The 18,771-nt window shown below is 41.1% G+C and overlaps 2 protein-coding genes across 3 annotated transcripts; one reads left to right on the plus strand and one right to left on the minus strand.

The window, feature by feature from the left end:
* Positions 1-847: 847 nt before the first annotated feature.
* LOC142954851 (transmembrane protein 263) lies at positions 848-5,682 on the minus strand. Its single transcript, XM_076096133.1, has 3 exons — positions 5,370-5,682; positions 3,287-3,374; positions 848-2,193 (listed from the first exon to the last, which is right to left on the minus strand). The coding sequence occupies exons 1-3, from the start codon at positions 5,376-5,378 to the stop codon at positions 1,907-1,909; spliced, it is 384 nt and encodes a 127-aa protein (XP_075952248.1). The 5' UTR covers positions 5,379-5,682; the 3' UTR covers positions 848-1,906.
* Positions 5,683-7,327: 1,645 nt separating this feature from the next.
* Positions 7,328-16,675, plus strand: rbbp5 (retinoblastoma binding protein 5). 2 transcript variants are annotated; one of them, XM_076096042.1, is made up of 15 exons: positions 7,328-7,459; positions 8,607-8,695; positions 9,021-9,046; positions 9,142-9,314; positions 9,439-9,579; positions 9,739-9,901; positions 10,215-10,324; positions 10,767-10,886; positions 11,553-11,706; positions 11,854-11,925; positions 12,065-12,182; positions 12,516-12,585; positions 12,735-12,970; positions 13,571-13,801; positions 16,316-16,675. In XM_076096042.1, exons 2-15 carry the CDS (start codon positions 8,671-8,673, stop codon positions 16,366-16,368), a joined length of 1,692 nt encoding a protein of 563 aa, XP_075952157.1. In that variant the 5' UTR covers positions 7,328-7,459; positions 8,607-8,670; the 3' UTR covers positions 16,369-16,675. The 2 variants fall into 2 exon arrangements, with proteins under 2 accessions (XP_075952157.1, XP_075952158.1); XM_076096043.1 differs by lacking the exon at positions 8,607-8,695 and having other exon boundaries at positions 7,334-7,459.
* The last annotated feature ends 2,096 nt before the right edge of the window (positions 16,676-18,771 follow it).

The following is an 18,771-nucleotide window of genomic DNA, read 5'->3' on the forward strand; positions in this document are numbered from 1 at the left end:
TTTTAAGGGTTTGCTAATCGTTCTTTTACCTCCCTGTGTTTGTGTGTGTTTTTTAGTATATTGCTTGAGTGAAAGTATTTATATTGGTACATGTATCTATTGTGCAGCCTCAGTATTTTATAATTGTCTGCTGGTCAGTTGCTCAATAAAACTGTGCTTCAGTTGACCGGAGAATTGCTGCAACCAGCAATCACCACTTGGCATTTCTCTCTTTTCTTTCACCTGTTTTTAAAAGACTGAATTTATAAAATGAATTGCATCAATCACAAAGTAACATCCATGAACCTTCAGTCACACTTCATGTTGGTCACAGTCACAAAATAAGGCGAGTGTGCTGCTTAGAGTAAAAAACAAAAAAAACAATGGCCACTATTATTAAAGGCACCCTGAGGTGTTTATTCCTTTGGTTTTACTAGTAGTAGTAGTAGTAGTACACCATGGAGCAATATCTTTATAAGTTATGTTTCATTCCTGCCGCCATTTGTTCTCTTCTTCTGATCGACTAACTTACAAAGTCCAGAAATCTCAAAGGCAGTGAAGAAGACGACTAGAAGCCGGTAAACACAGATGTAAACAATGCTGAATTTAACTCTCCATAATATTATTATTAAAACGTTGTTTTAGACTTCAAGGATGCCCATTTTTGCATTCAGAGAGCACCGTTAACTTGTAATTTACAACAGGAGTTTCTCTTCATACACGATGACACAAAGAAGCTGTGTCAACATATGATGCAAAAAAGCTCGTAAACAATGTTTGATACTGAAATCATATTTGCAATTGTTTTAAGAGAAACTCGCATTTCTTCTACTTTTGTTTGATCACCAGAAAACTTCACACGGACATCTTTAAACTTCAAAACTACTTTATTGATATATATTGGGGGAAACAAAAACACAAACAAGACAATTCACATAGTTTAGTCCCACCAGCAACAGCTCCCATTCAGTCCAAAAGTTGCATTGAAATGCTGATATTGCATATAAACGTTCACGAGTGTTGCCTGCACCGCAGCACAGTGTTCGCCTTCTGATTAAAAGGTACTGCTCAGCCATCACTGAGCAGTTCAGACAACATTGGGGACTTTTCCTCTCAAAACAACCATCAATGAATCAAGTGCTGCTCAATGTCTCTTTAAATCTTTAGAAAACAAAAAGTAAACATTCTTTAAAAAAGGTCCAGCACGGCATTTTGACGTTTCACACATACCGAAAACAAAACACTTTAACAATAATAATAATAATAATAATAATAATATAGCTGTGGAAAAAGAGCTGAGCCCAGTATTTGTCTCCAGACATTTCAGAGAAGTGTTCCGACATGCAGCTCCGGGGCTGCTGGGTGAAGGAAACTCCCCGAGGCTCCTCCAACCGTTTAAAGTAGGTCAGTAGACTGAACGATGTTGCCGAACCGTCCGCTCAAAACGCTGAAACATTTGTATTTTATTCTCAACACACATTTCAATAGTACTTCGATACCTTGGAGTTAAAACAGCACGTTTAATTCTGAAACATGTCACTTAATGTGTAGGTTTGGAAAAGACTGAAGAGGAGGAAAGAGGAGAGCCTCAGTCTGGATTGTAGACACATGGAAATATTCATCCCGGTTCATACGACCCGCCTGGAGCCGGATGATCACTTCCAGACGCATAAATCCTCCCCAAGTCAGATGACGAAGTTCTTATGGAGCGTTTCAGTGACTCAGCATTCTGGAGATTCTTTGTTGTCGTAGGATTACTGAATCTGTATTTGCATTAAAAGTCTGGATCTCTGAACGGTGACGAGACCGGGAATAAGCATCAGAAGGCACTGTGTTTGATTGGCAGACAGAGATCAGCTGGCAGCCTCTCCTTGTTGGTCCATCATCATCATCATCATCGTCGTCGTCGTCGTCTTCATCCTCCTCGTCACTCGGCCTTGTCTTTCCTCTTGGAGGTGAACGAGACTTTGCTTGCGACCGTCGAGCCCACTGAGGAGACGCCGCTGGCCACGGCCGCCACCCCGCCCTTCACCAGCCCCACCCCCATGGAGGGCACCGTGGTCACGGCCGACTTGGTGATCTCCAGGCTCTTGCCGCCCACCCAGGCCACCCCGCCCACCGCGGCGCCCACTACCCCCTTGGTGACGTTGAAGAGGCCGCCGGTCACCCGCCACATAATGCCGGGAGCCGGCACCACGTGGTCCTTACCGGGATCTGTGAACAAAAAGCAAACATGTCTACAATTAACCTATAAATAAAACTATGCCGCTTAGTTCCTGGACACTCTTAAAGTTACTACAAGGATCCTTTCATATGGTGCTGGTTTTGTTAGTCCCTGTGGAAAAGCGGCAGTGTTTCCAGGTACCAGAGTCCCTAAAGAAAACCTCTCATTTTACAGCAGCAGAGGTCTGACAGGGAGCCTCTCAGTCCTGGTTCCGGTTCTCCTGGGCCTCCCTTCCCTCCAGCGGGCCCGGCAATACGGCCCGGGCCTCCAGCAGCGTGGTGTCGGCTCCCAGAGAGGAGAAGCTGTGCTCCTGACTGAAGGAGACACTGCTGTCTCGCATCAGGTGTAAACTCCGGATTAAGACCAACCCACCGAACTCGTGAGTTCAATTTAACACGACTCTTGCAAGACACCCGTGAGGCTGAACTGAGGCACAGCGGTGCTTTGTGGTAACCAAAATGCTAATATGCTAACAATGACAACGCTAACATGCTAATGTTTAGCTGGTATAATGTTGCGTTTTCCCTGCTCACCATCCCTAGTTTAGCATGTTAGCTTGCTAACATTTGCTAATTAATTAGCACAAAAAACACAAAGTACAGCAGAGGCTGATGGGAAATGTCTGTAGTTCTGCAGCTATTTGGACATAAACAAAAGTCATCGACATTAAATACTTATAGGATTCATCCTCTGGGAACCATGAATGTACCAAATTTCATAACAATACATGAAATACTTGTTGAGATATTTCAGTCTGGACCAGATGACTTCTATATCTTGGGGTGTAATTGGTACTTTAACATCTCTTTCTTAACAACCCCTCTACTAGTTTAGTAAACAGTCATCAGAAGACACCGACAACAGAACAACGCTAACAGTGATGTTTACCGAGAGCAGCAGGAGACTAAACCGTTGCAAAGTGTCCCGGCGACACAAATAGCAGCTGTTGCACAAACAGACTAACTCCCCTGGCAAAACCAACACTTTCTGAAATAGCAGCAGCAACATGTGAGCACGGATTGCACCATATTCCCCGCTGGTGTTCCAGCGTTTAGCCACACCCTTTGGGAGCTCGCCGCTTACCCTCTGTGGGCTCGCTGTCGAAGGGTTCAGCTTCGTCCGGGGCCATGCTGGTCCCAGGCTGAGGCTCCACGATAACGCTGTTCACATTCTGCAAAACAGAAAAAACAAACAGACTCTTTACTCCGAATACGACAACTTTCACACCGTTTCTCTACTTTTAATACGTTCAGTACATGCCGGTGTATCAAACCGTAACACTTAGATATGCGACATACATACACCATCTTCATAATCTTGTTCTTCTTTGATCAGATATTTCAATCACAATTTTGTAAATTTAATCCTGTATTTCATACATTTAGAACATCATTTAAAGGGGCTGATGAAACCCAATGATGTCAGAGTGATGTCATCAGGGTAGTCTCAGTTTAAACTCACCGAAGTTTAATTTCAAATAAAGCCTGTCTTATAAACTGGTGGTGTGGAGTTTGGAAGACGTTGGTTGTTTATTGGCAGGAAGGGTCTAATGAAAGATGTTGTCCAGCTGCATTGTGGGAAATGTAGGATCCAGTGTTTTTATAGCTTAACTCATACTAGCATCTTTCTGACAATCTGTAGGAGGGACGTCACAAGAAAAGCGAAAAAAAAAAAATCTTTATTGAAATCATCAGGAGAGCTAGTTAATGTTAGCGGTTAGCTGCTTGGCTAACTAAAGGAGCTAACAGCTAACAAACAGAGGTTGCATTGAGGTACATTATGCTGCGTTCAGGCTCTATTCAGTAAAAATTAGTATTGGGCTAAGTTAATTATAACGTTAACATTGATGTGTTCAAATGTAATATTGTAAAAGGACTGTATAAGAAGAAGATATGTATTATGTAGAAGAGATTTATAGCTTTGTGGTATCGAATTGAGTAACAAGAATCATGGAATTTCACTGGTATTTGTTTTGACAACTATATTTCTGGTCCTGTGACATCTAATCTCGACTAAAGTATCGTGTTAGCATTAAACATGTAAAAGCCAGCACATGATGATGACTTATTGGAGGCCACTTTAGTAAATGTATGTACAGTCTGAATATAAACACTTTAATCCAGTCCTAGACATAAACTACAGACTGAACCTCACACTGGGTTTGTGCTCTTGTCACTAAAGTCTCACAGGAATCCATTGACACTGAATTGATGTCGTGTGTGTGTGTGATAGATAGATAGATAGATAGATAGATATATGAAAGAGAAAACTATTTCAAACCCTGTCATTCAGTGCGAGACAATCTACTTCAACTGCATGACGGATAAAACAAACCTGTCTAACCGGCTGGAGTCATATTTAAATATCTGACATACTTATCACATATAAATATATATAAATATTTAATTAATGTGACCCAGGGAGCTCAGTTTATACATTTGTGTTCATACATTTTCACTTTTTAAGCCACTGAAGATGGAATCATGACACAAACTGGCCTTTTCGTTCACGTTTTATGTTTCGATTGACAGAATATAAATAGATAAAGTATAATAAATAGCTTTACAGGCCCTTCTGACTGGTGTCCAGGTCTCTGTGGGTCAGTGGTTTTAACCCTTTATGACCTGTGACCCTTCATATGAGGCCTCCTTATTACAGGCGAGGAACTGCAGCTAAACTGTGACGCTTCGATTATGAAACGACACGTAGAGGCTTCAAAATCAATGTCCATATCACACGTTTAAAAATAGACCATTTCCTTTAATATAAACCACCACCCCACCCCCATGTCGGTTCTTCTTGTGACCCACAGAAAGGGGGTCTGTTGATCCAGCTCTGATAAAAACCTAACGTCAGAAAATGTGTGTTTTAGTTTAATTAAATGAGGATTTGCTGGATGAGAGTTTGAGCAACATTCACAGGAAGCTGTGACGCCTCGTTTAAAAGCTGCTGCACAGATACTGTTCTCAGAGAAGAAGAGGCCACGTTTCACACTCATAAAATAAAACCATATTCAAACTCCACATCATCACTCGAACAGCCTGCAGCTGAAGAACTGGTCACACAGCCATGCTGTTATAACAACCCCCCCCCCACACACACACACAGTTTATGAAGCACATTTCTACTTATTCTAACATTAATAAGGATGCCGGTTGGTTCTTACCTTCACCATTGTTCCCAGTGCTTCTGCCTCAAACACACCTGGCAGAGAAACTTGAGACAGCTTCTGTTTCAGCTCCCTAAACCTAAACTGTGCCTTGAAACACTGTTTTCTCTCTGCAAGTGGAAACCTGCTGCTCTGACTGTTAATGCCGTCTTCTTCTTCGTTGGTTTTTCGCGGTGTTATCGCGTTAAAAACTCAATTAAAGTCAAAATGAACCCGCTGCTTTTATAACTTCTCCTCACGCACACACACACGGAGCTACGCAGCTCTCTTTTCAGCTCTCTTTGCTGGTTCTGCCGACGTGGCGCCTTCAATAGACACACACAGATATATACACACACGCACACACACACACACTGTCAAAGTACACACACAACAACGCACGGGACTTCCGTTTAGTCCCTTCAAATTAAAGCTCTTCTCAGTGATGAGGTGGACTACTTCAAGGTGATAAAGTGAGTGTTAGAGGTGGAAGTATTCAGGTAAAAGTAATAATTAAACATTGTAAAAAAATTACTTTGTACCAATTAAAGTTATACATTTAAAATGCAATCTAAAGGGACAGTTCACCCTTTAAATAAAAAAATATATTTCCCCCTCTTCTCCTCAGTGCTATTTATGATTTTTTTGTTTTGGTGAGAGTTGCCTAGTTTTGGAGACATATCATCCGTAGTGCCTCCGATAAAGAAAGAAGCGTTGAACAAATCTTCATAAAAATAAAAACTGACACATCTTGGGACGACAAGACTCTTCTGCCAATAAAGTCGAATTTTTCTGTGGAGGAAACTGAAGTTCAGACAAATTCAGTGCGTTTACACAATGTCTAAAATACATAGACATGACCGGAACTGTTTCAGTATTATTTTTGTTAAGTCTGCTTTTATAATTAGGAAATAAGTACTTATACTTTTTTCTAGCATTCGTCGATCAATGGCTGCTGTTTGATTCCACAGTAAAAGATGCCACTCTGGCTGTTTTCATAACCTCAAGCTAATTTGTTTCGGACCGTTATTGTGAAAACCGGAAGTCGCGTGTGGGCGGTTGATGCAGCTTCAGCTCCGGTTCCAGCTCCGGATCCAACTCCGGTTCCAGCTCAGGATCCAGCTCCGGACATTGCATCACCAGAACACTGTGTGTACTATGTGACATTAATGTTTCTGATCTATGATGGAGATGGAAAGGGAGACTCACGTGTAAAGTGGCATGTGCTGCACACACACACACACACACACACACACACACACACACACACACACACACACACACACACACACACACACACACACACACACACACAGGCCTGTATTGAGTCACATATAGACCGGGACCATAAAGTTATAGATAGTAGAAATAGTCAAGGGTCAAGTGCTGCAGTGATGTTGGCAGCAATTTACATTCACTATAGAATAGAATAGAATAGAATAGAATAAAATAAAATAGAATAGAATAGAATAGAATAGAATAGAATAAAATAAAATAAAATAACTGTCATGTACATTCACAGATGATAAAATAGAAATAGGATTGTATTTTGAGAGCGGAACAGAATCTAAAATAAACTAATTCAAAATAATATAAATACATTATTACATAAAAATGGACAAAGATAAAATCAATGTGGATACACTAAATAAAAGAGACATAAAATACATTTAAATGTATTTACTTTATTTAAATTCCAAATTCAGACTCATTTTTTAAAAACGTTGATTCTTACCTTTATCTCACCTAATATGTTTGTTAATTTATATTTTGTATCAATAACCTAAACTTGCATGTTGACTAGTCACTGATAAACTAGCGTGAAATGGAAATACTCAAATAAGGAAACTAAAAACTGAAAAGCACCTAAAAACTGTACACAAGTACAATACTTAGGAAAATGTACTTTCTATTATTATATCTTAACGTCGTTTTTATTTTTGTTCAGGCATATTGTAGGACGCCTTGTTTGGGGTCCTCACTGGAGGCTCGGCGCCAGTCTGCCCGGTACATGAAGCAGAAGTAAATACGAGTGAAAACTAGTGAGAAATCTGTGAAATCAAGTCGTTGAGTCTTCAGTCGTCCAACAATGAATCTAGAGCTGCTCGGTAATTATAATTAATTCGTCTTTGTTCTCAACGAACCTGACTTTTTCACATAGAACATGCTAACATGCTAACACTGTGTACTTGTTGTGGTTAGCATTGCACGTTAGCCTAGCAATGCTACCATCAACCGAAACGACGAGTCAAATAAAAATAAATGTATTAGTAGATCCACACTGTTAATCTATGTTAAACGTTACACGTGTTCCTAACGTATCTGTCTGAGTGTGTATGTAACTTTTAAACTTATGTTAAAATAATAATAATAATAGCAGATTTAGCTCTTAGGCTAACGTTAGCTTCATACATTGTCTCTCATTGTAGCGTTATTTGAATTAAATGTTAACTCACGAGGAACTACAGACCGTTACTTTACGTCGTGTTATCTTTTATCATATTTATTATTTATTACAACAAGGCTACGAAGCTCGTGCCGTTATTTTATGTTGATAAAATCAACACACAGCTGGTTCATATGACAGCGAGTAACTGTTTATATTCAGGAACATGATGATGGAAAGAAAGTAACAATGCAAAATGGATTAAAGAAAAACATGGAAACCATAAAAATAATGAAGTCTTAAATAAATTTCAAGCCTAATAATTGTTTTTTAAACAGTCTTGTATGCTAATGTAGTCCAGGTTTGACATGTCTAAAATGTTTTTGTTTGTTTATCTACAGCTGGTTTGTTATGATCTGGATGGAGGAAAAGCAGTGAGATCAATCTGATTTCTGATTTCTGATTTCTGAATCTGATCTGATTTTTGAGTCAGAAATAGAATAATACTTTTTAAACTAGTCTAGTTTTGACAAGTCCAAGTAGTTACTGAGTTACACATGTGAGGATTGATTTTATACGGAAATAAGACTGTTAGTACGATGTCTATTACCGGTCTCTCATCTGTAAACATAGAAAGAAAAGGGAATCATCAGAGAAATAACATCTGTTTAATTTCTCTAAGTGTTCTCATTAAGGGCATCTTTAGACCTGAATTTATTTAATTTCAGTTTGTTGGAGAAGAAATTTCAGAATATCTAAAGGACACGTTTCAAGTCATCGTGTACATTTGCTGCTTCACCCTATTTGTTGGGGAATTCTTTAATGTAAAAATAAGTAAATGTTTTTTTTCCTTGTAAATGTCCACACAGTTCTTTCTTATGAATTACTGGCTCAGACTTTGGATTAAACGTCAGGATTTCTCTCACTTTACTCATGGATAATTTCCTGCTTCTTTCTGGTGAATATTCTACTTAATTGTTTGAAGTTTATAGTTGAAGTGTTGAACGTACTCGATCTTATTTCCTGATGTGTTTGGAATGAACATTTGACTTTAATCTCAGATTAGTAAACGTTATCTCTGTATAAATGAAAACATCCTTGACTCTACTGCTATTCCATGCACTCGGCCGCACCACACAGAATATCTGTACCATGTTGATGAGGATTGAACTAGTGGGAGGTTGTGTTTCTGAGTCGACTGGCCCTTAAGTCCATCCTGTATGAATGTTACTTTTTCTCGTTGAATGTTTCTCATCATTGTATCTTTGATATTTCTCTCATAGAGTCATTCGGGCAGAACTATCCAGAGGTAAGCCACCAGCTCTTCATCAAGTTATACATTCCTATGTGAAGCTCCCGGACTGATGCAACTCTCTGGTTTGTTTTTATTGTGTGTGTTTTTAGGAGGCAGATGGCACTCTGGACTGTATCAGTATGGCCCTCACCTGCACCTTCAACCGCTGGGGCACCCTGCTGGCTGTGGGCTGCAACGACGGACGCATCGTCATCTGGGACTTCCTCACGCGGGGCATCGCCAAAATCATCAGCGCACACATCCACCCGGTCTGCTCTTTATGGTGCGATACACTCAGACACATCCACCTATCACCTGCTTCATCCTAAACTACATGCACACGTCATGTCCAATAACATTTTAATGATGAATGGTGTATTTATATATATATATTTGTGTGTGTGCAGCTGGAGTCGTGACGGTCACAAGCTGGTGAGTGCCTCCACAGACAACATTGTCTCTCAGTGGGACGTCCTGACGGGAGACTGTGACCAGAGGTTCCGCTTCCCGTCACCGATCCTGAAGCTGCAGTGCCACCCCAGAGACATGTGAGTGACCCGAGAGCGCCCGTCTGTCCGTTATTTCATCTGATGAGTTTGACATCACAGGATTTAATTTACAGTTTAATTTACCTTTTTAATCAGTCGTAAGTTAAGTTAATACACTTAGCTACTTTGAACTTACAAGAAATGATGTTTGTGATCCAGGGACAAGGTGCTGGTGTGTCCCATGAAGTCGGCCCCGGTGCTGCTCACTCTGTCAGACTCCAAACACGTCGTCCTGCCTGTTGACGACGACTCGGACCTGAATGTGGTGGCGGCCTTTGACAGGCGGGGGGAGTACATCTACACTGGCAACGCCAAAGGAAAGGTGAGACAACACTTCATTCACAGCGCACCTTTCAGTCACGTGACTGTATTTCTAGACAGAAACGGTAAATATGAATTTTATAGAAGGGAAAAAGCCAAGCGCTTTAAGTTGTAGATCTAAAATGAGAAAATGTCCAGAGATAGAATATAAACAGACACTCGCAGATAACAGACCTCCACACAGACTGCATCTACTTTCACCTGCATTATTATCCCGTGGATCAGATGAAATAAAGGTTAAATGAAAACCAAAACATGTGTGAATATCTCTCCACTTCACTCACACATGTCTCCCTCTGTCTGTTGTTTTGCAGATTCTGGTGTTGAACACAAACACTCAGGAGCTGGTGGCTTCCTTCAGAGTGACAACTGGCACCAGCAACACCACTGCCATCAAATCAATTGAATTTGCACGCAAGGGCAGGTGAGCGGCAACAGGAAGTCTTTCGGTATCGAGATCCTTTATGTTTGAACATCTGGACTACACAATGCATTTAACATCAGGCTGTGGTCAATATAAGATCTGCAATGACCTGTTCACATTAACAATGTACCGTCTATAAGCGGTGCAGACGGTTTGAAGTAGTGTACCTTGTGATCCAGCAGAGGACGCTCTGAGCATTCACTATCAGCTTGATCAAGATAAAGCGACACCCCTAGGCTCTAGTCCACATGGAGTTCTCTTTGCTCTGTCACACAATCTAAATGATTCCATGTTGATGCACAGATCCATATTACAGTATGTACACATGATCCACAGAAGACAGCACTTACTTTTAAAGCCCCAGCTGTGACAGCAAAGCTCTTCCTGTGCTTTCTCCCCCCCTCACTCTTTCTCTTGTTCACCTCTCCTCTTTTCTGCGCAGTTGCTTCCTCATAAACACAGCAGACCGGATCATCAGGGTGTACGATGGCCGGGAGATACTGACCTGTGGCCGAGACGGTGAGCCTGAGCCCATGCAGAAACTGCAGGACCTGGTAAACAGGTATGTTGACTTGAGCATTGCAGAGCTTCCTTTCAGTTTGACCGTAGACTGTAAGGTGTAGTCATCATGACGTCATCCATTGGTTTGTGGACTGATGTTTTGAAGCCTTGAGTTCGGTGATTTCGCCATCACCATCTTGGATTCCATGTTGTTGTTTTTGCAACTAATGAACAGAAGTGACCATATTTGGAATGCCGTATACATTTCTGGTAGCGGCAGCGACATGTCAATCACAGTAAGCCCGCCCTAAAGCATAATCTGCTTTATGGTCTGTTTGACTCTAAATGGACCATAATGTACTAAATGAACATCATGCTGTTTTGAAGAAGACTTGAAACTAGAGATTGAGACCATAAACTCATGTTTACAATGTTTACTGAGGTAATAAATCAAGAGAGAAGTAGAGTCATTTTCTCATAGACTTCTATACAACCAGTGGAGTCGCCCCCTGGTGGTCAGTAGAGATAATGCACATTTTAAGACACTTCCGCATCGGCTTCACTCTGTAGAACCGGAGGTTGCCGCCTGAGTTTGTCAGCTGTTTGCGTGAAAAATGGTCCAAGAAAAAGATGTCAAGCTGTTGCGTTACATTCCGTAGTGCTGTGTCCAACTTTTCCTCTGATCTCCTTTCGTTCATGTCCTGTTTCCTGTGTTTTCTGTGTTCAGGACTCCGTGGAAGCGCTGCTGTTTCTCTGGTGACGGCGAGTACATCGTGGCCGGTTCAGCCAGGCAGCACGCCCTCTACATCTGGGAGAAGAGCATCGGCAACCTGGTGAAGATCCTCCACGGAACCAGAGGAGAGCTGCTGCTGGATGTGGCTGTAAGGATGTAACTTATTTAGAATAAACTGCGTCGAGATTTTAACAATGACGCAACACTTCACGTCTATGTATTTTCAGTTATTTGAGAAACTGTGTTGTTTACAATCAGATCATTTACCCAAATCTGACCTTTGACCTCCCTCCAGTGGCATCCTGTCCGTCCGATTATCGCCTCCATCTCCAGTGGAGTGGTGTCCATCTGGGCTCAGAACCAAGTGGTATGTAGACAATAAAGGCTGGATGTACATGAATGAACTTTGTCACAGATGGATGATACTGTCTCTGACACTCAGAATATAAGATGTAAAAACCGTGTGACGGTGTGATCGACGTGCGACTGGTTGGTTTTGTCTGCAGGAAAACTGGAGCGCTTTCGCTCCGGACTTCAAAGAGCTGGACGAGAACGTGGAGTACGAGGAGCGAGAGTCCGAGTTCGACATCGAGGACGAAGACAAGAGTGAACCCGAGCAGACAGGTAGAGAACACACGCAGGGTTTTATTCTGTCCCACAATGCAATGCATAGAGGACTTTGAAGAGTTACTCACAGCGTGAAACATTAAATAAACCCGTGGATGGAGGTGAAACATCTCTGCAAAACAAATACAAATAAAATCTTTGGGAAAACATTTAGCTTTCACCTGGTTAGGGTTAAGATACATTATTTTTGTTGCAATCCAAATTCTCACTTTCGTTGATTCGTTTCCTGTTAAATCTAAAACATCTGCATTTACCCCATGAGAATGCGACATCCCTGGTTTCATGTCAGACGTACTGGTCTTACTGGTGTAACTGGTTCTCGTGTTACAGGTGCCGACGCTGCAGAGGATGAGGAGGTGGACGTCACCACCGTTGACCCCATAGTTGCTTTTTGCAGCAGGTGAGAAATGATCCAGATTACTACACCAGATCTGATCGGATCCACGTCACCCTGATCTGAACCCTGAACCATCAAAACCTTTTAGTCTCAAGTGTCGTAACTGAAACTTGGTGCTGATCGTGTTCTTGTCTGTGTTTTGTGTCGTGCAGCGATGAGGAGCTGGAGGACTATAAGGCGCTGCTGTACCTGCCCATCGCCCCCGAGGTGGAGGATCCAGAGGAAAACCCCTTCGGCCCCCCGCCGGACTCCACGGTCCAGACCGCTGCCCCGGAGGACGCGTTGACCGGCGGCGACAAGAAGCAGCGGCAGCCTTCGTCTGAAGGAGGCCCGGCCAAGAAGAAGGCTCGCACCACCACCATCGAACTGCAGGGGGTGCCCAGTGACGGTGAGAGAGCAACGCAACAACTAATACACACAGGAGATGCAATAAGATGCTGCAGGAGGGATGTACTTTAGTAGGCCATCTACTGAAGTTAACATCACACTGGTTCCCTCTACAAATAGCCAATGTTTTTCTTTGGATTTTGGATTATAGCAGAAATAAGCTTCTTAAACATATTACCCCTATTAAACAGAAATATTCAACCGTAAACCTTCAGGTTTCTCTCTTTCACCAAACTAAGGCCAGCTTCTTTGCCTTGTTAACTCATCGTAAAACACACTTCATGCAAACTCGACAGAAACAAAATAAAACTCAACAAAACCACCGTAGTTTGTTCTTCCACTGTTCCAACATTCACTGACTGTGGTTTGGTCAAAATAAATCCTTAATTCACAGAGTCGGATGTGACAACATGCCGTCTCTTCACACAGTTTTTTGCCCGCTGAGAAGCGGCTCTCACTTAGCAATGTGTTGCCAATATAATTGCCCAACCATAATGGAAATGTACATTATGATGAATTTACAGTGTGAGACAATTTTAGTACAAGTACAGAATTTATCCCGAAACAAATCCTAATCAGATTTTGCGTTCCCTCCCCTCAGAGGTGCACCCTCTACTGGGAGTGAAGGGGGACGGCAAGTCCAAGAAGAAGACAGCCGGCCGGCCCAAAGGCTCCAAAGGTAAAGACAAAGACTTCGCCTTCAGGCCCAAGCCCTACAGGGGCGAACGGCCCTCCTTCCCCACGGAGGCCCTGGGCAGCTCTGGCCCAGGAGGAGGAGGAGGAGGAGGAGGAGGAGGGATGAAGGGCAGGGCAGAGGGGGGCCTGGCCTCAGGTAAGAACGCCACCGGCCATGCTGCTGCTGCTGCTGCTGCTGCTGCTGCTCGGTCTGTGAGCTCTGCTCCGTCTGACTGACACCTCACCAGCCTGTCTCCCTGTACTGCTGCACCCCCCCAACCACACAGCTCACTGACGCAGACCTGCATGATGTAAAGCCACAGTCTGGAGGCCAGAACACACAATCAGCACCGAGTATCAGACCCGTGTTTCATTAAACGCCATCTTGTCCCGTTATTAGTCCGGAGCTCATTCTTCAAAAACACAACGATGAACATCTTTGACTGTTCTGTTTCACGAGAGGAACGTTCCTGTGTCGTGTAATGAGGACATGATGAGCTACACAATGTGGTTACAGGGATCGGTGGGATGGAGCTAAAATGTTATATTCTCATAGTTTAGATTGTTTTTTATTATTAAACACTGGTTTTGATTTCATCATCATGTTAAAGGGAAAGTAATGATGAATACATTTGTTCTCAATCGTACAATCTACAAGATAAATGTTATGTTTTCCACTATTTCGTTTTATTTCTTCTTTTTCCTGGAAGTAGACGCTCTGCAGTCGCTGAGACGTTTTGATTCATTTTGCAATACTTTGAATTCTCTCTGAAATCTACCTTGTGTGAACCCTTTAATGTGTGGGCTGTGTGTTTGTGTGCTGAAGGCTACCGCGTGTACTCAAACAAAGACACCAGCTCAGATACAGAGATAGAGAAGCACTGCACTGCCGGAGATGCATTCCATCCTTGGAAGTTACGTAATTACAGTGATAAAAACCGGGCAAACCTTCCAGCTGCAGATGTTTCTTCTAGTTCCTTTGTCATGCTCAAATTATAGCTCACAGTTCAGCTTTTGGGCTCAATGCTTTTCCCAAAGAGTGAGACTGAAACTCTGCAGGCGGCTTTACAAATGTCTTCATCAGACATGCAGGACGTGTCTACTCAAATATCAAACAAGACAAATACATGAGGTGTGATGAGGATCCTCAGACTGTGGCTTTATGACCTCTGCTGACCTCAGCCTCGCTCTGACTCATTCCTCATCATTTTAAAACTTTGGTGAAGTTGGACTGTAGTTGGCAGACGGGTGTTGACGTGGCTGACGGTGCGATGGTGAAGCTTGTTTCCCACCGCGGGCTAGCTGGCTCGTCTACATCCACTTCCTGCTTGGCCTTTGACCCTCCTGCTCCCACTCCCACCCACCTCGCTCCCTGGGCTTGTTGTGTGTGTGTGTGTGTGTGTGTGTGAGAGACACAACTCATCCTACATGCAGATGTGCAGTATATATATATGTACAGCATATGTCAAGTATACAAGAGTAATAGGTTATTATGAAGAGGACTACATTATTAATAATAAGACTAACTCATATCAACACAACACTGGTCTGTCCGTACCAGATTAGACGTTTAGTTCTCTAACGTTACGTTACGAAGCCACTTGAGAAATCTGAAGACAAAACATGTAATGTAAATTGTTCTTAAAGGAATAGTTCCACATTTTGGAAAATCATCATGTTTGCTTTCTTTGTGAAAGTGAGACGAGAAGATCGATATGAATCTGTTACACAAAATGAAAAGTTTGTGGTTTTGTTGGAGTCGTGCTGGAGGTCTTGACTCTGCTTCTGTGCAGCGTAAAAAAAAAAGGGATTTTTCTCTTGGATTTTAGTTAAAAATAAGGTCATGGCAAAACACGTTTATGATATTTACACATTTTGTTCATCTTCACAAATGAACACCACTTTCGTGTATTTTTTTAAGGGTCAATGCAATTGGCAGAAGTAAAACAATACGGTCACATGACAGGATTAGTGTTCTTCACTTGTCAGCAACCGCCTTTTTTAAGACACTTAAAAGCTTCAGAATCCGTTAGTGGGGTATTTACTCAAATATTTTATATTGTAGGACAAAACAGATACAGTAGCCAGATACAAGCCAGTCTCTGCACGGTGGTACCAAACCTGGCAACGTCACTTAGACGACAAGACTTCAGGAGGCTGTTGTTTGTCATTTATGCTAAGCTAGGCTAACCCCGTCCTGCTGTAACACACAGACGTGATTGATTTCCATCTGAACGTCTCAGAAAAGAGAAGAAGTCTAGTTCCCAAAATGTTGAACTATTCCTTTAATATAATCTCTTCTCTCAATGAAACCAACACTTCCTGCACAGATCTTTCACATTAAAAGCAGGAAGTATCGAGTTTTATGAATAGTAGCTTTAACAGTAGAAGTGATTAGAATGAATTAGTGAATGAAACGTTAAAAAGATAAAGTGTTTAAGCGGAGTGGTGAGTACGACATTCCTCTGTGGATCAGACATTTGACTGACTATCTAGAGACAGAGGAGTACACATGATTCCACCCTTCTTCTGTCACTTGGCTTTAACTAGCTACCGCTATCTGGCTGTCTATTTGAGATTTGAGATTTATTCAAATTCAGTTTTTCATTTGAGGATTCACAGTTAATCTTCAGGAGAATATTGTGTAAATAGTGTCTGTGTTCCTCTGCAGGGAGTCTGGTCTCTCAGTCGTACAAACAACATGACGTCGGGGGGATGGACTGATCGCTGCTGTTTGTGAAGCTCAAACAAAGAGACACAGAGCCTGATGTCAGGAGAACAGACTGTTTGATGTGCAGCCTGTTTCCTCAGAGCGCAGCGTCACAGGGAGACTCCTCAGCCCGGATCACTTCACTGGAGCCGACAAGAAGAGAGCGCGAGGCGTTCAAAGTCCCCGGTAGAAATCACACGTCCTCTTTTTTCTGTAGGATCCATTATGTATAGTGTGTGTGTGTGTGTGTGTGTGTGTGTGTGTGTGTGTCGTCTTTCTTGTTGTTTTTCTACATATTAAAACATTTTCATTTATAAATAACTGTGTGGTTTCTGAGGCAGGAAAAACATTCACGAAGCATCAGCATGAGAGCAGTGAGAGGTGAGACCTCTAAAAATACAACGATAAGAACTTTTGGAAACATGTTTAGATGTTAAAGTTAAAACAGTCTCATGACTCAAGTCTCCACCGCTGTGACTCGAAGCGTCAAAAATAAGCTCTTGAAGTTAAGATCCCAGTTTGTTCAACAGTTCATTAAATGTATTTAAGTAATAACCAACTGCAATTATAATATACATTATTGATTCATTACCAGGTAAGACTGACGAGGTCTGTAGAATTACTGCGTTGGACAACTGAATAAATACAATCACACTATTAACAGTCAGATTGTGTTTGATGTCGGATAAAAGCTACGTGAGAAATCACTTTTACTTTTTCACACATAAAATCTGTGAGACGAATTATAAAATATATATTTGTAAATTAAATGAATCCATCACTCAGTAAAATGGAGTAAATTAAGAGTTTGCTTTCTGTTGTTTTGACTAAATCATATTTTCAGTCAAAATCTTGACGGAAGACAAACAACCATAAATCTTGAGGTACATGATGATTCACTTTTATGCTACTTTATACTTCTACTCTACTACATTACAGAGTAAAACTGCACTTTTTACTCCACTTTAATTACTTTACTTTTCAAATTAAGATTTTACACAAAACATATGATGAGTGTAAAATGTGGTCTGTTACAGATTAAACTAGAAAAAGTACATGAAGTACTTACAAATAGCTCCACCTTTACCAACGACAACAGCTTACATATTAATATTAATAATAATACAACTACATCGTAGTATAACAGTGACAGCTGCAGTCATTCTGCATTATGTTTGTACTTTTGCTAATACTTCTGCACTTTTACATTTTGAATGCAGGACTTTCTTTATTTGTAGTGTAGTATTTTATACAGTTGTACTGCTACTTGTACTTGAGTAAATGAACTGAGTACTTCCTCCACCACTGTTTACTTTAGCAAAGTCTGTTTGTCTGCTTCCTACAAAGATTAATATCTCCAATACAGAGTCGTCTCACATCTGATATAGATATCACATGTTTTAATCCTGTGTTATATTTATTTTAACGGTAACTGGAATTTTAATGTTGTTGGGAAGTTAGATCTATAACAATGATATTATATCGGCTCATCATATGTTTTAAATAGTAACCAAAGCTGTCAAACAAATGTAGTTGAGTAAAAACTACAATATTTCCCTCTGAATTAAAGAGGAATGTAAGAATAAAGTACCTACAACTTTTACTAGTACTTGAGAAATAAATGTAGGACTACTTATTTAACTGCTATCAGATACTTATGCTATTTCCCCCAAAACTGTACTTTTCCTTTGCTGCTGAGGGATGTTCTCGTCTCTTTCTCATTTAAATGTAGGCATTAGTCATAAAGCACGTGACCTCCTGTACGTTTCCACTTCTGGATCCTAAAGTCATTCTAAATTAAGTTTTTGTCCCCGACCGATCTCCACTTGTCCAATCACAGCGGAGTAGGCGGGGCATCAGTGGATAGCTCGTTAAAGGGAGCGGTCCATCAACTTGTCAATCAAACGGCCAATCAAGCTGGACAGAGTTAACGAGAATACAAGCGGAAACGGCTAAAAAACAAAAGCAAAAACAAAAGCTCAACTAAAGAGATAGTAAAATGATTCAGTGGTGTCATTACAAGATGCATGAGGTGACTGAGGTTTTCTGATTCTTAAATTGGTGCTTATTTGTCTTTTAATAAAGAATGAACATAAGTCATAATATTACGTAAATGTAAAAAAATATTACGATAGAGTAGTCAATATTTTTTATCTCAATGTTAGACTTTTTCTCATAAAATATTACTTCCCCTTTACGTGATATTAGAATATACAGTATATCCTCGTAGTATAATTTTTTTCTCATAATATCACAATATCTCAAATATAATGAGTTTTACTGTAAGATTACAACTTTATTATTGTAATATAACCTTTTCTTATGACTTGTTCTCACAAAATTACAACTTTGTGCTTGTTATCTGACTTTTGCCTCATAAGTCTTGACTTTCTCATTAAACTATGACTTAGTGTCAT

Source organism: Anarhichas minor, unplaced genomic scaffold (assembly GCF_050575085.1).
Source record: "Anarhichas minor isolate MPS153535 unplaced genomic scaffold, ASM5057508v1 ptg000021l, whole genome shotgun sequence".
In the NCBI taxonomy this organism is placed as follows: domain Eukaryota; kingdom Metazoa; phylum Chordata; class Actinopteri; order Perciformes; family Anarhichadidae; genus Anarhichas; species Anarhichas minor.

What these genes read in the sequence shown, in the direction of transcription:
- rbbp5 (XM_076096042.1), top strand. Translation starts at nt 8,671, where the DNA reads ATGGATAATTTCCTGCTTCTTTCTG. An exon ending in AGCTGCTGCTGGATGTGGCT is followed by an intron (nt 11,707 to 11,853) that starts GTAAGGATGTAA and finishes ACCTCCCTCCAG; the next exon opens with TGGCATCCTGTCCGTCCGAT. An exon ending in AGAGGGGGGCCTGGCCTCAG is followed by an intron (nt 13,802 to 16,315) that starts GTAAGAACGCCA and finishes GTTCCTCTGCAG; the next exon opens with GGAGTCTGGTCTCTCAGTCG.
- LOC142954851 (XM_076096133.1), bottom strand. An exon ending in CGACAGCGAGCCCACAGAGG is followed by an intron (nt 2,194 to 3,286) that starts GTAAGCGGCGAG and finishes TTTTGTTCACAG; the next exon opens with ATCCCGGTAAGGACCACGTG.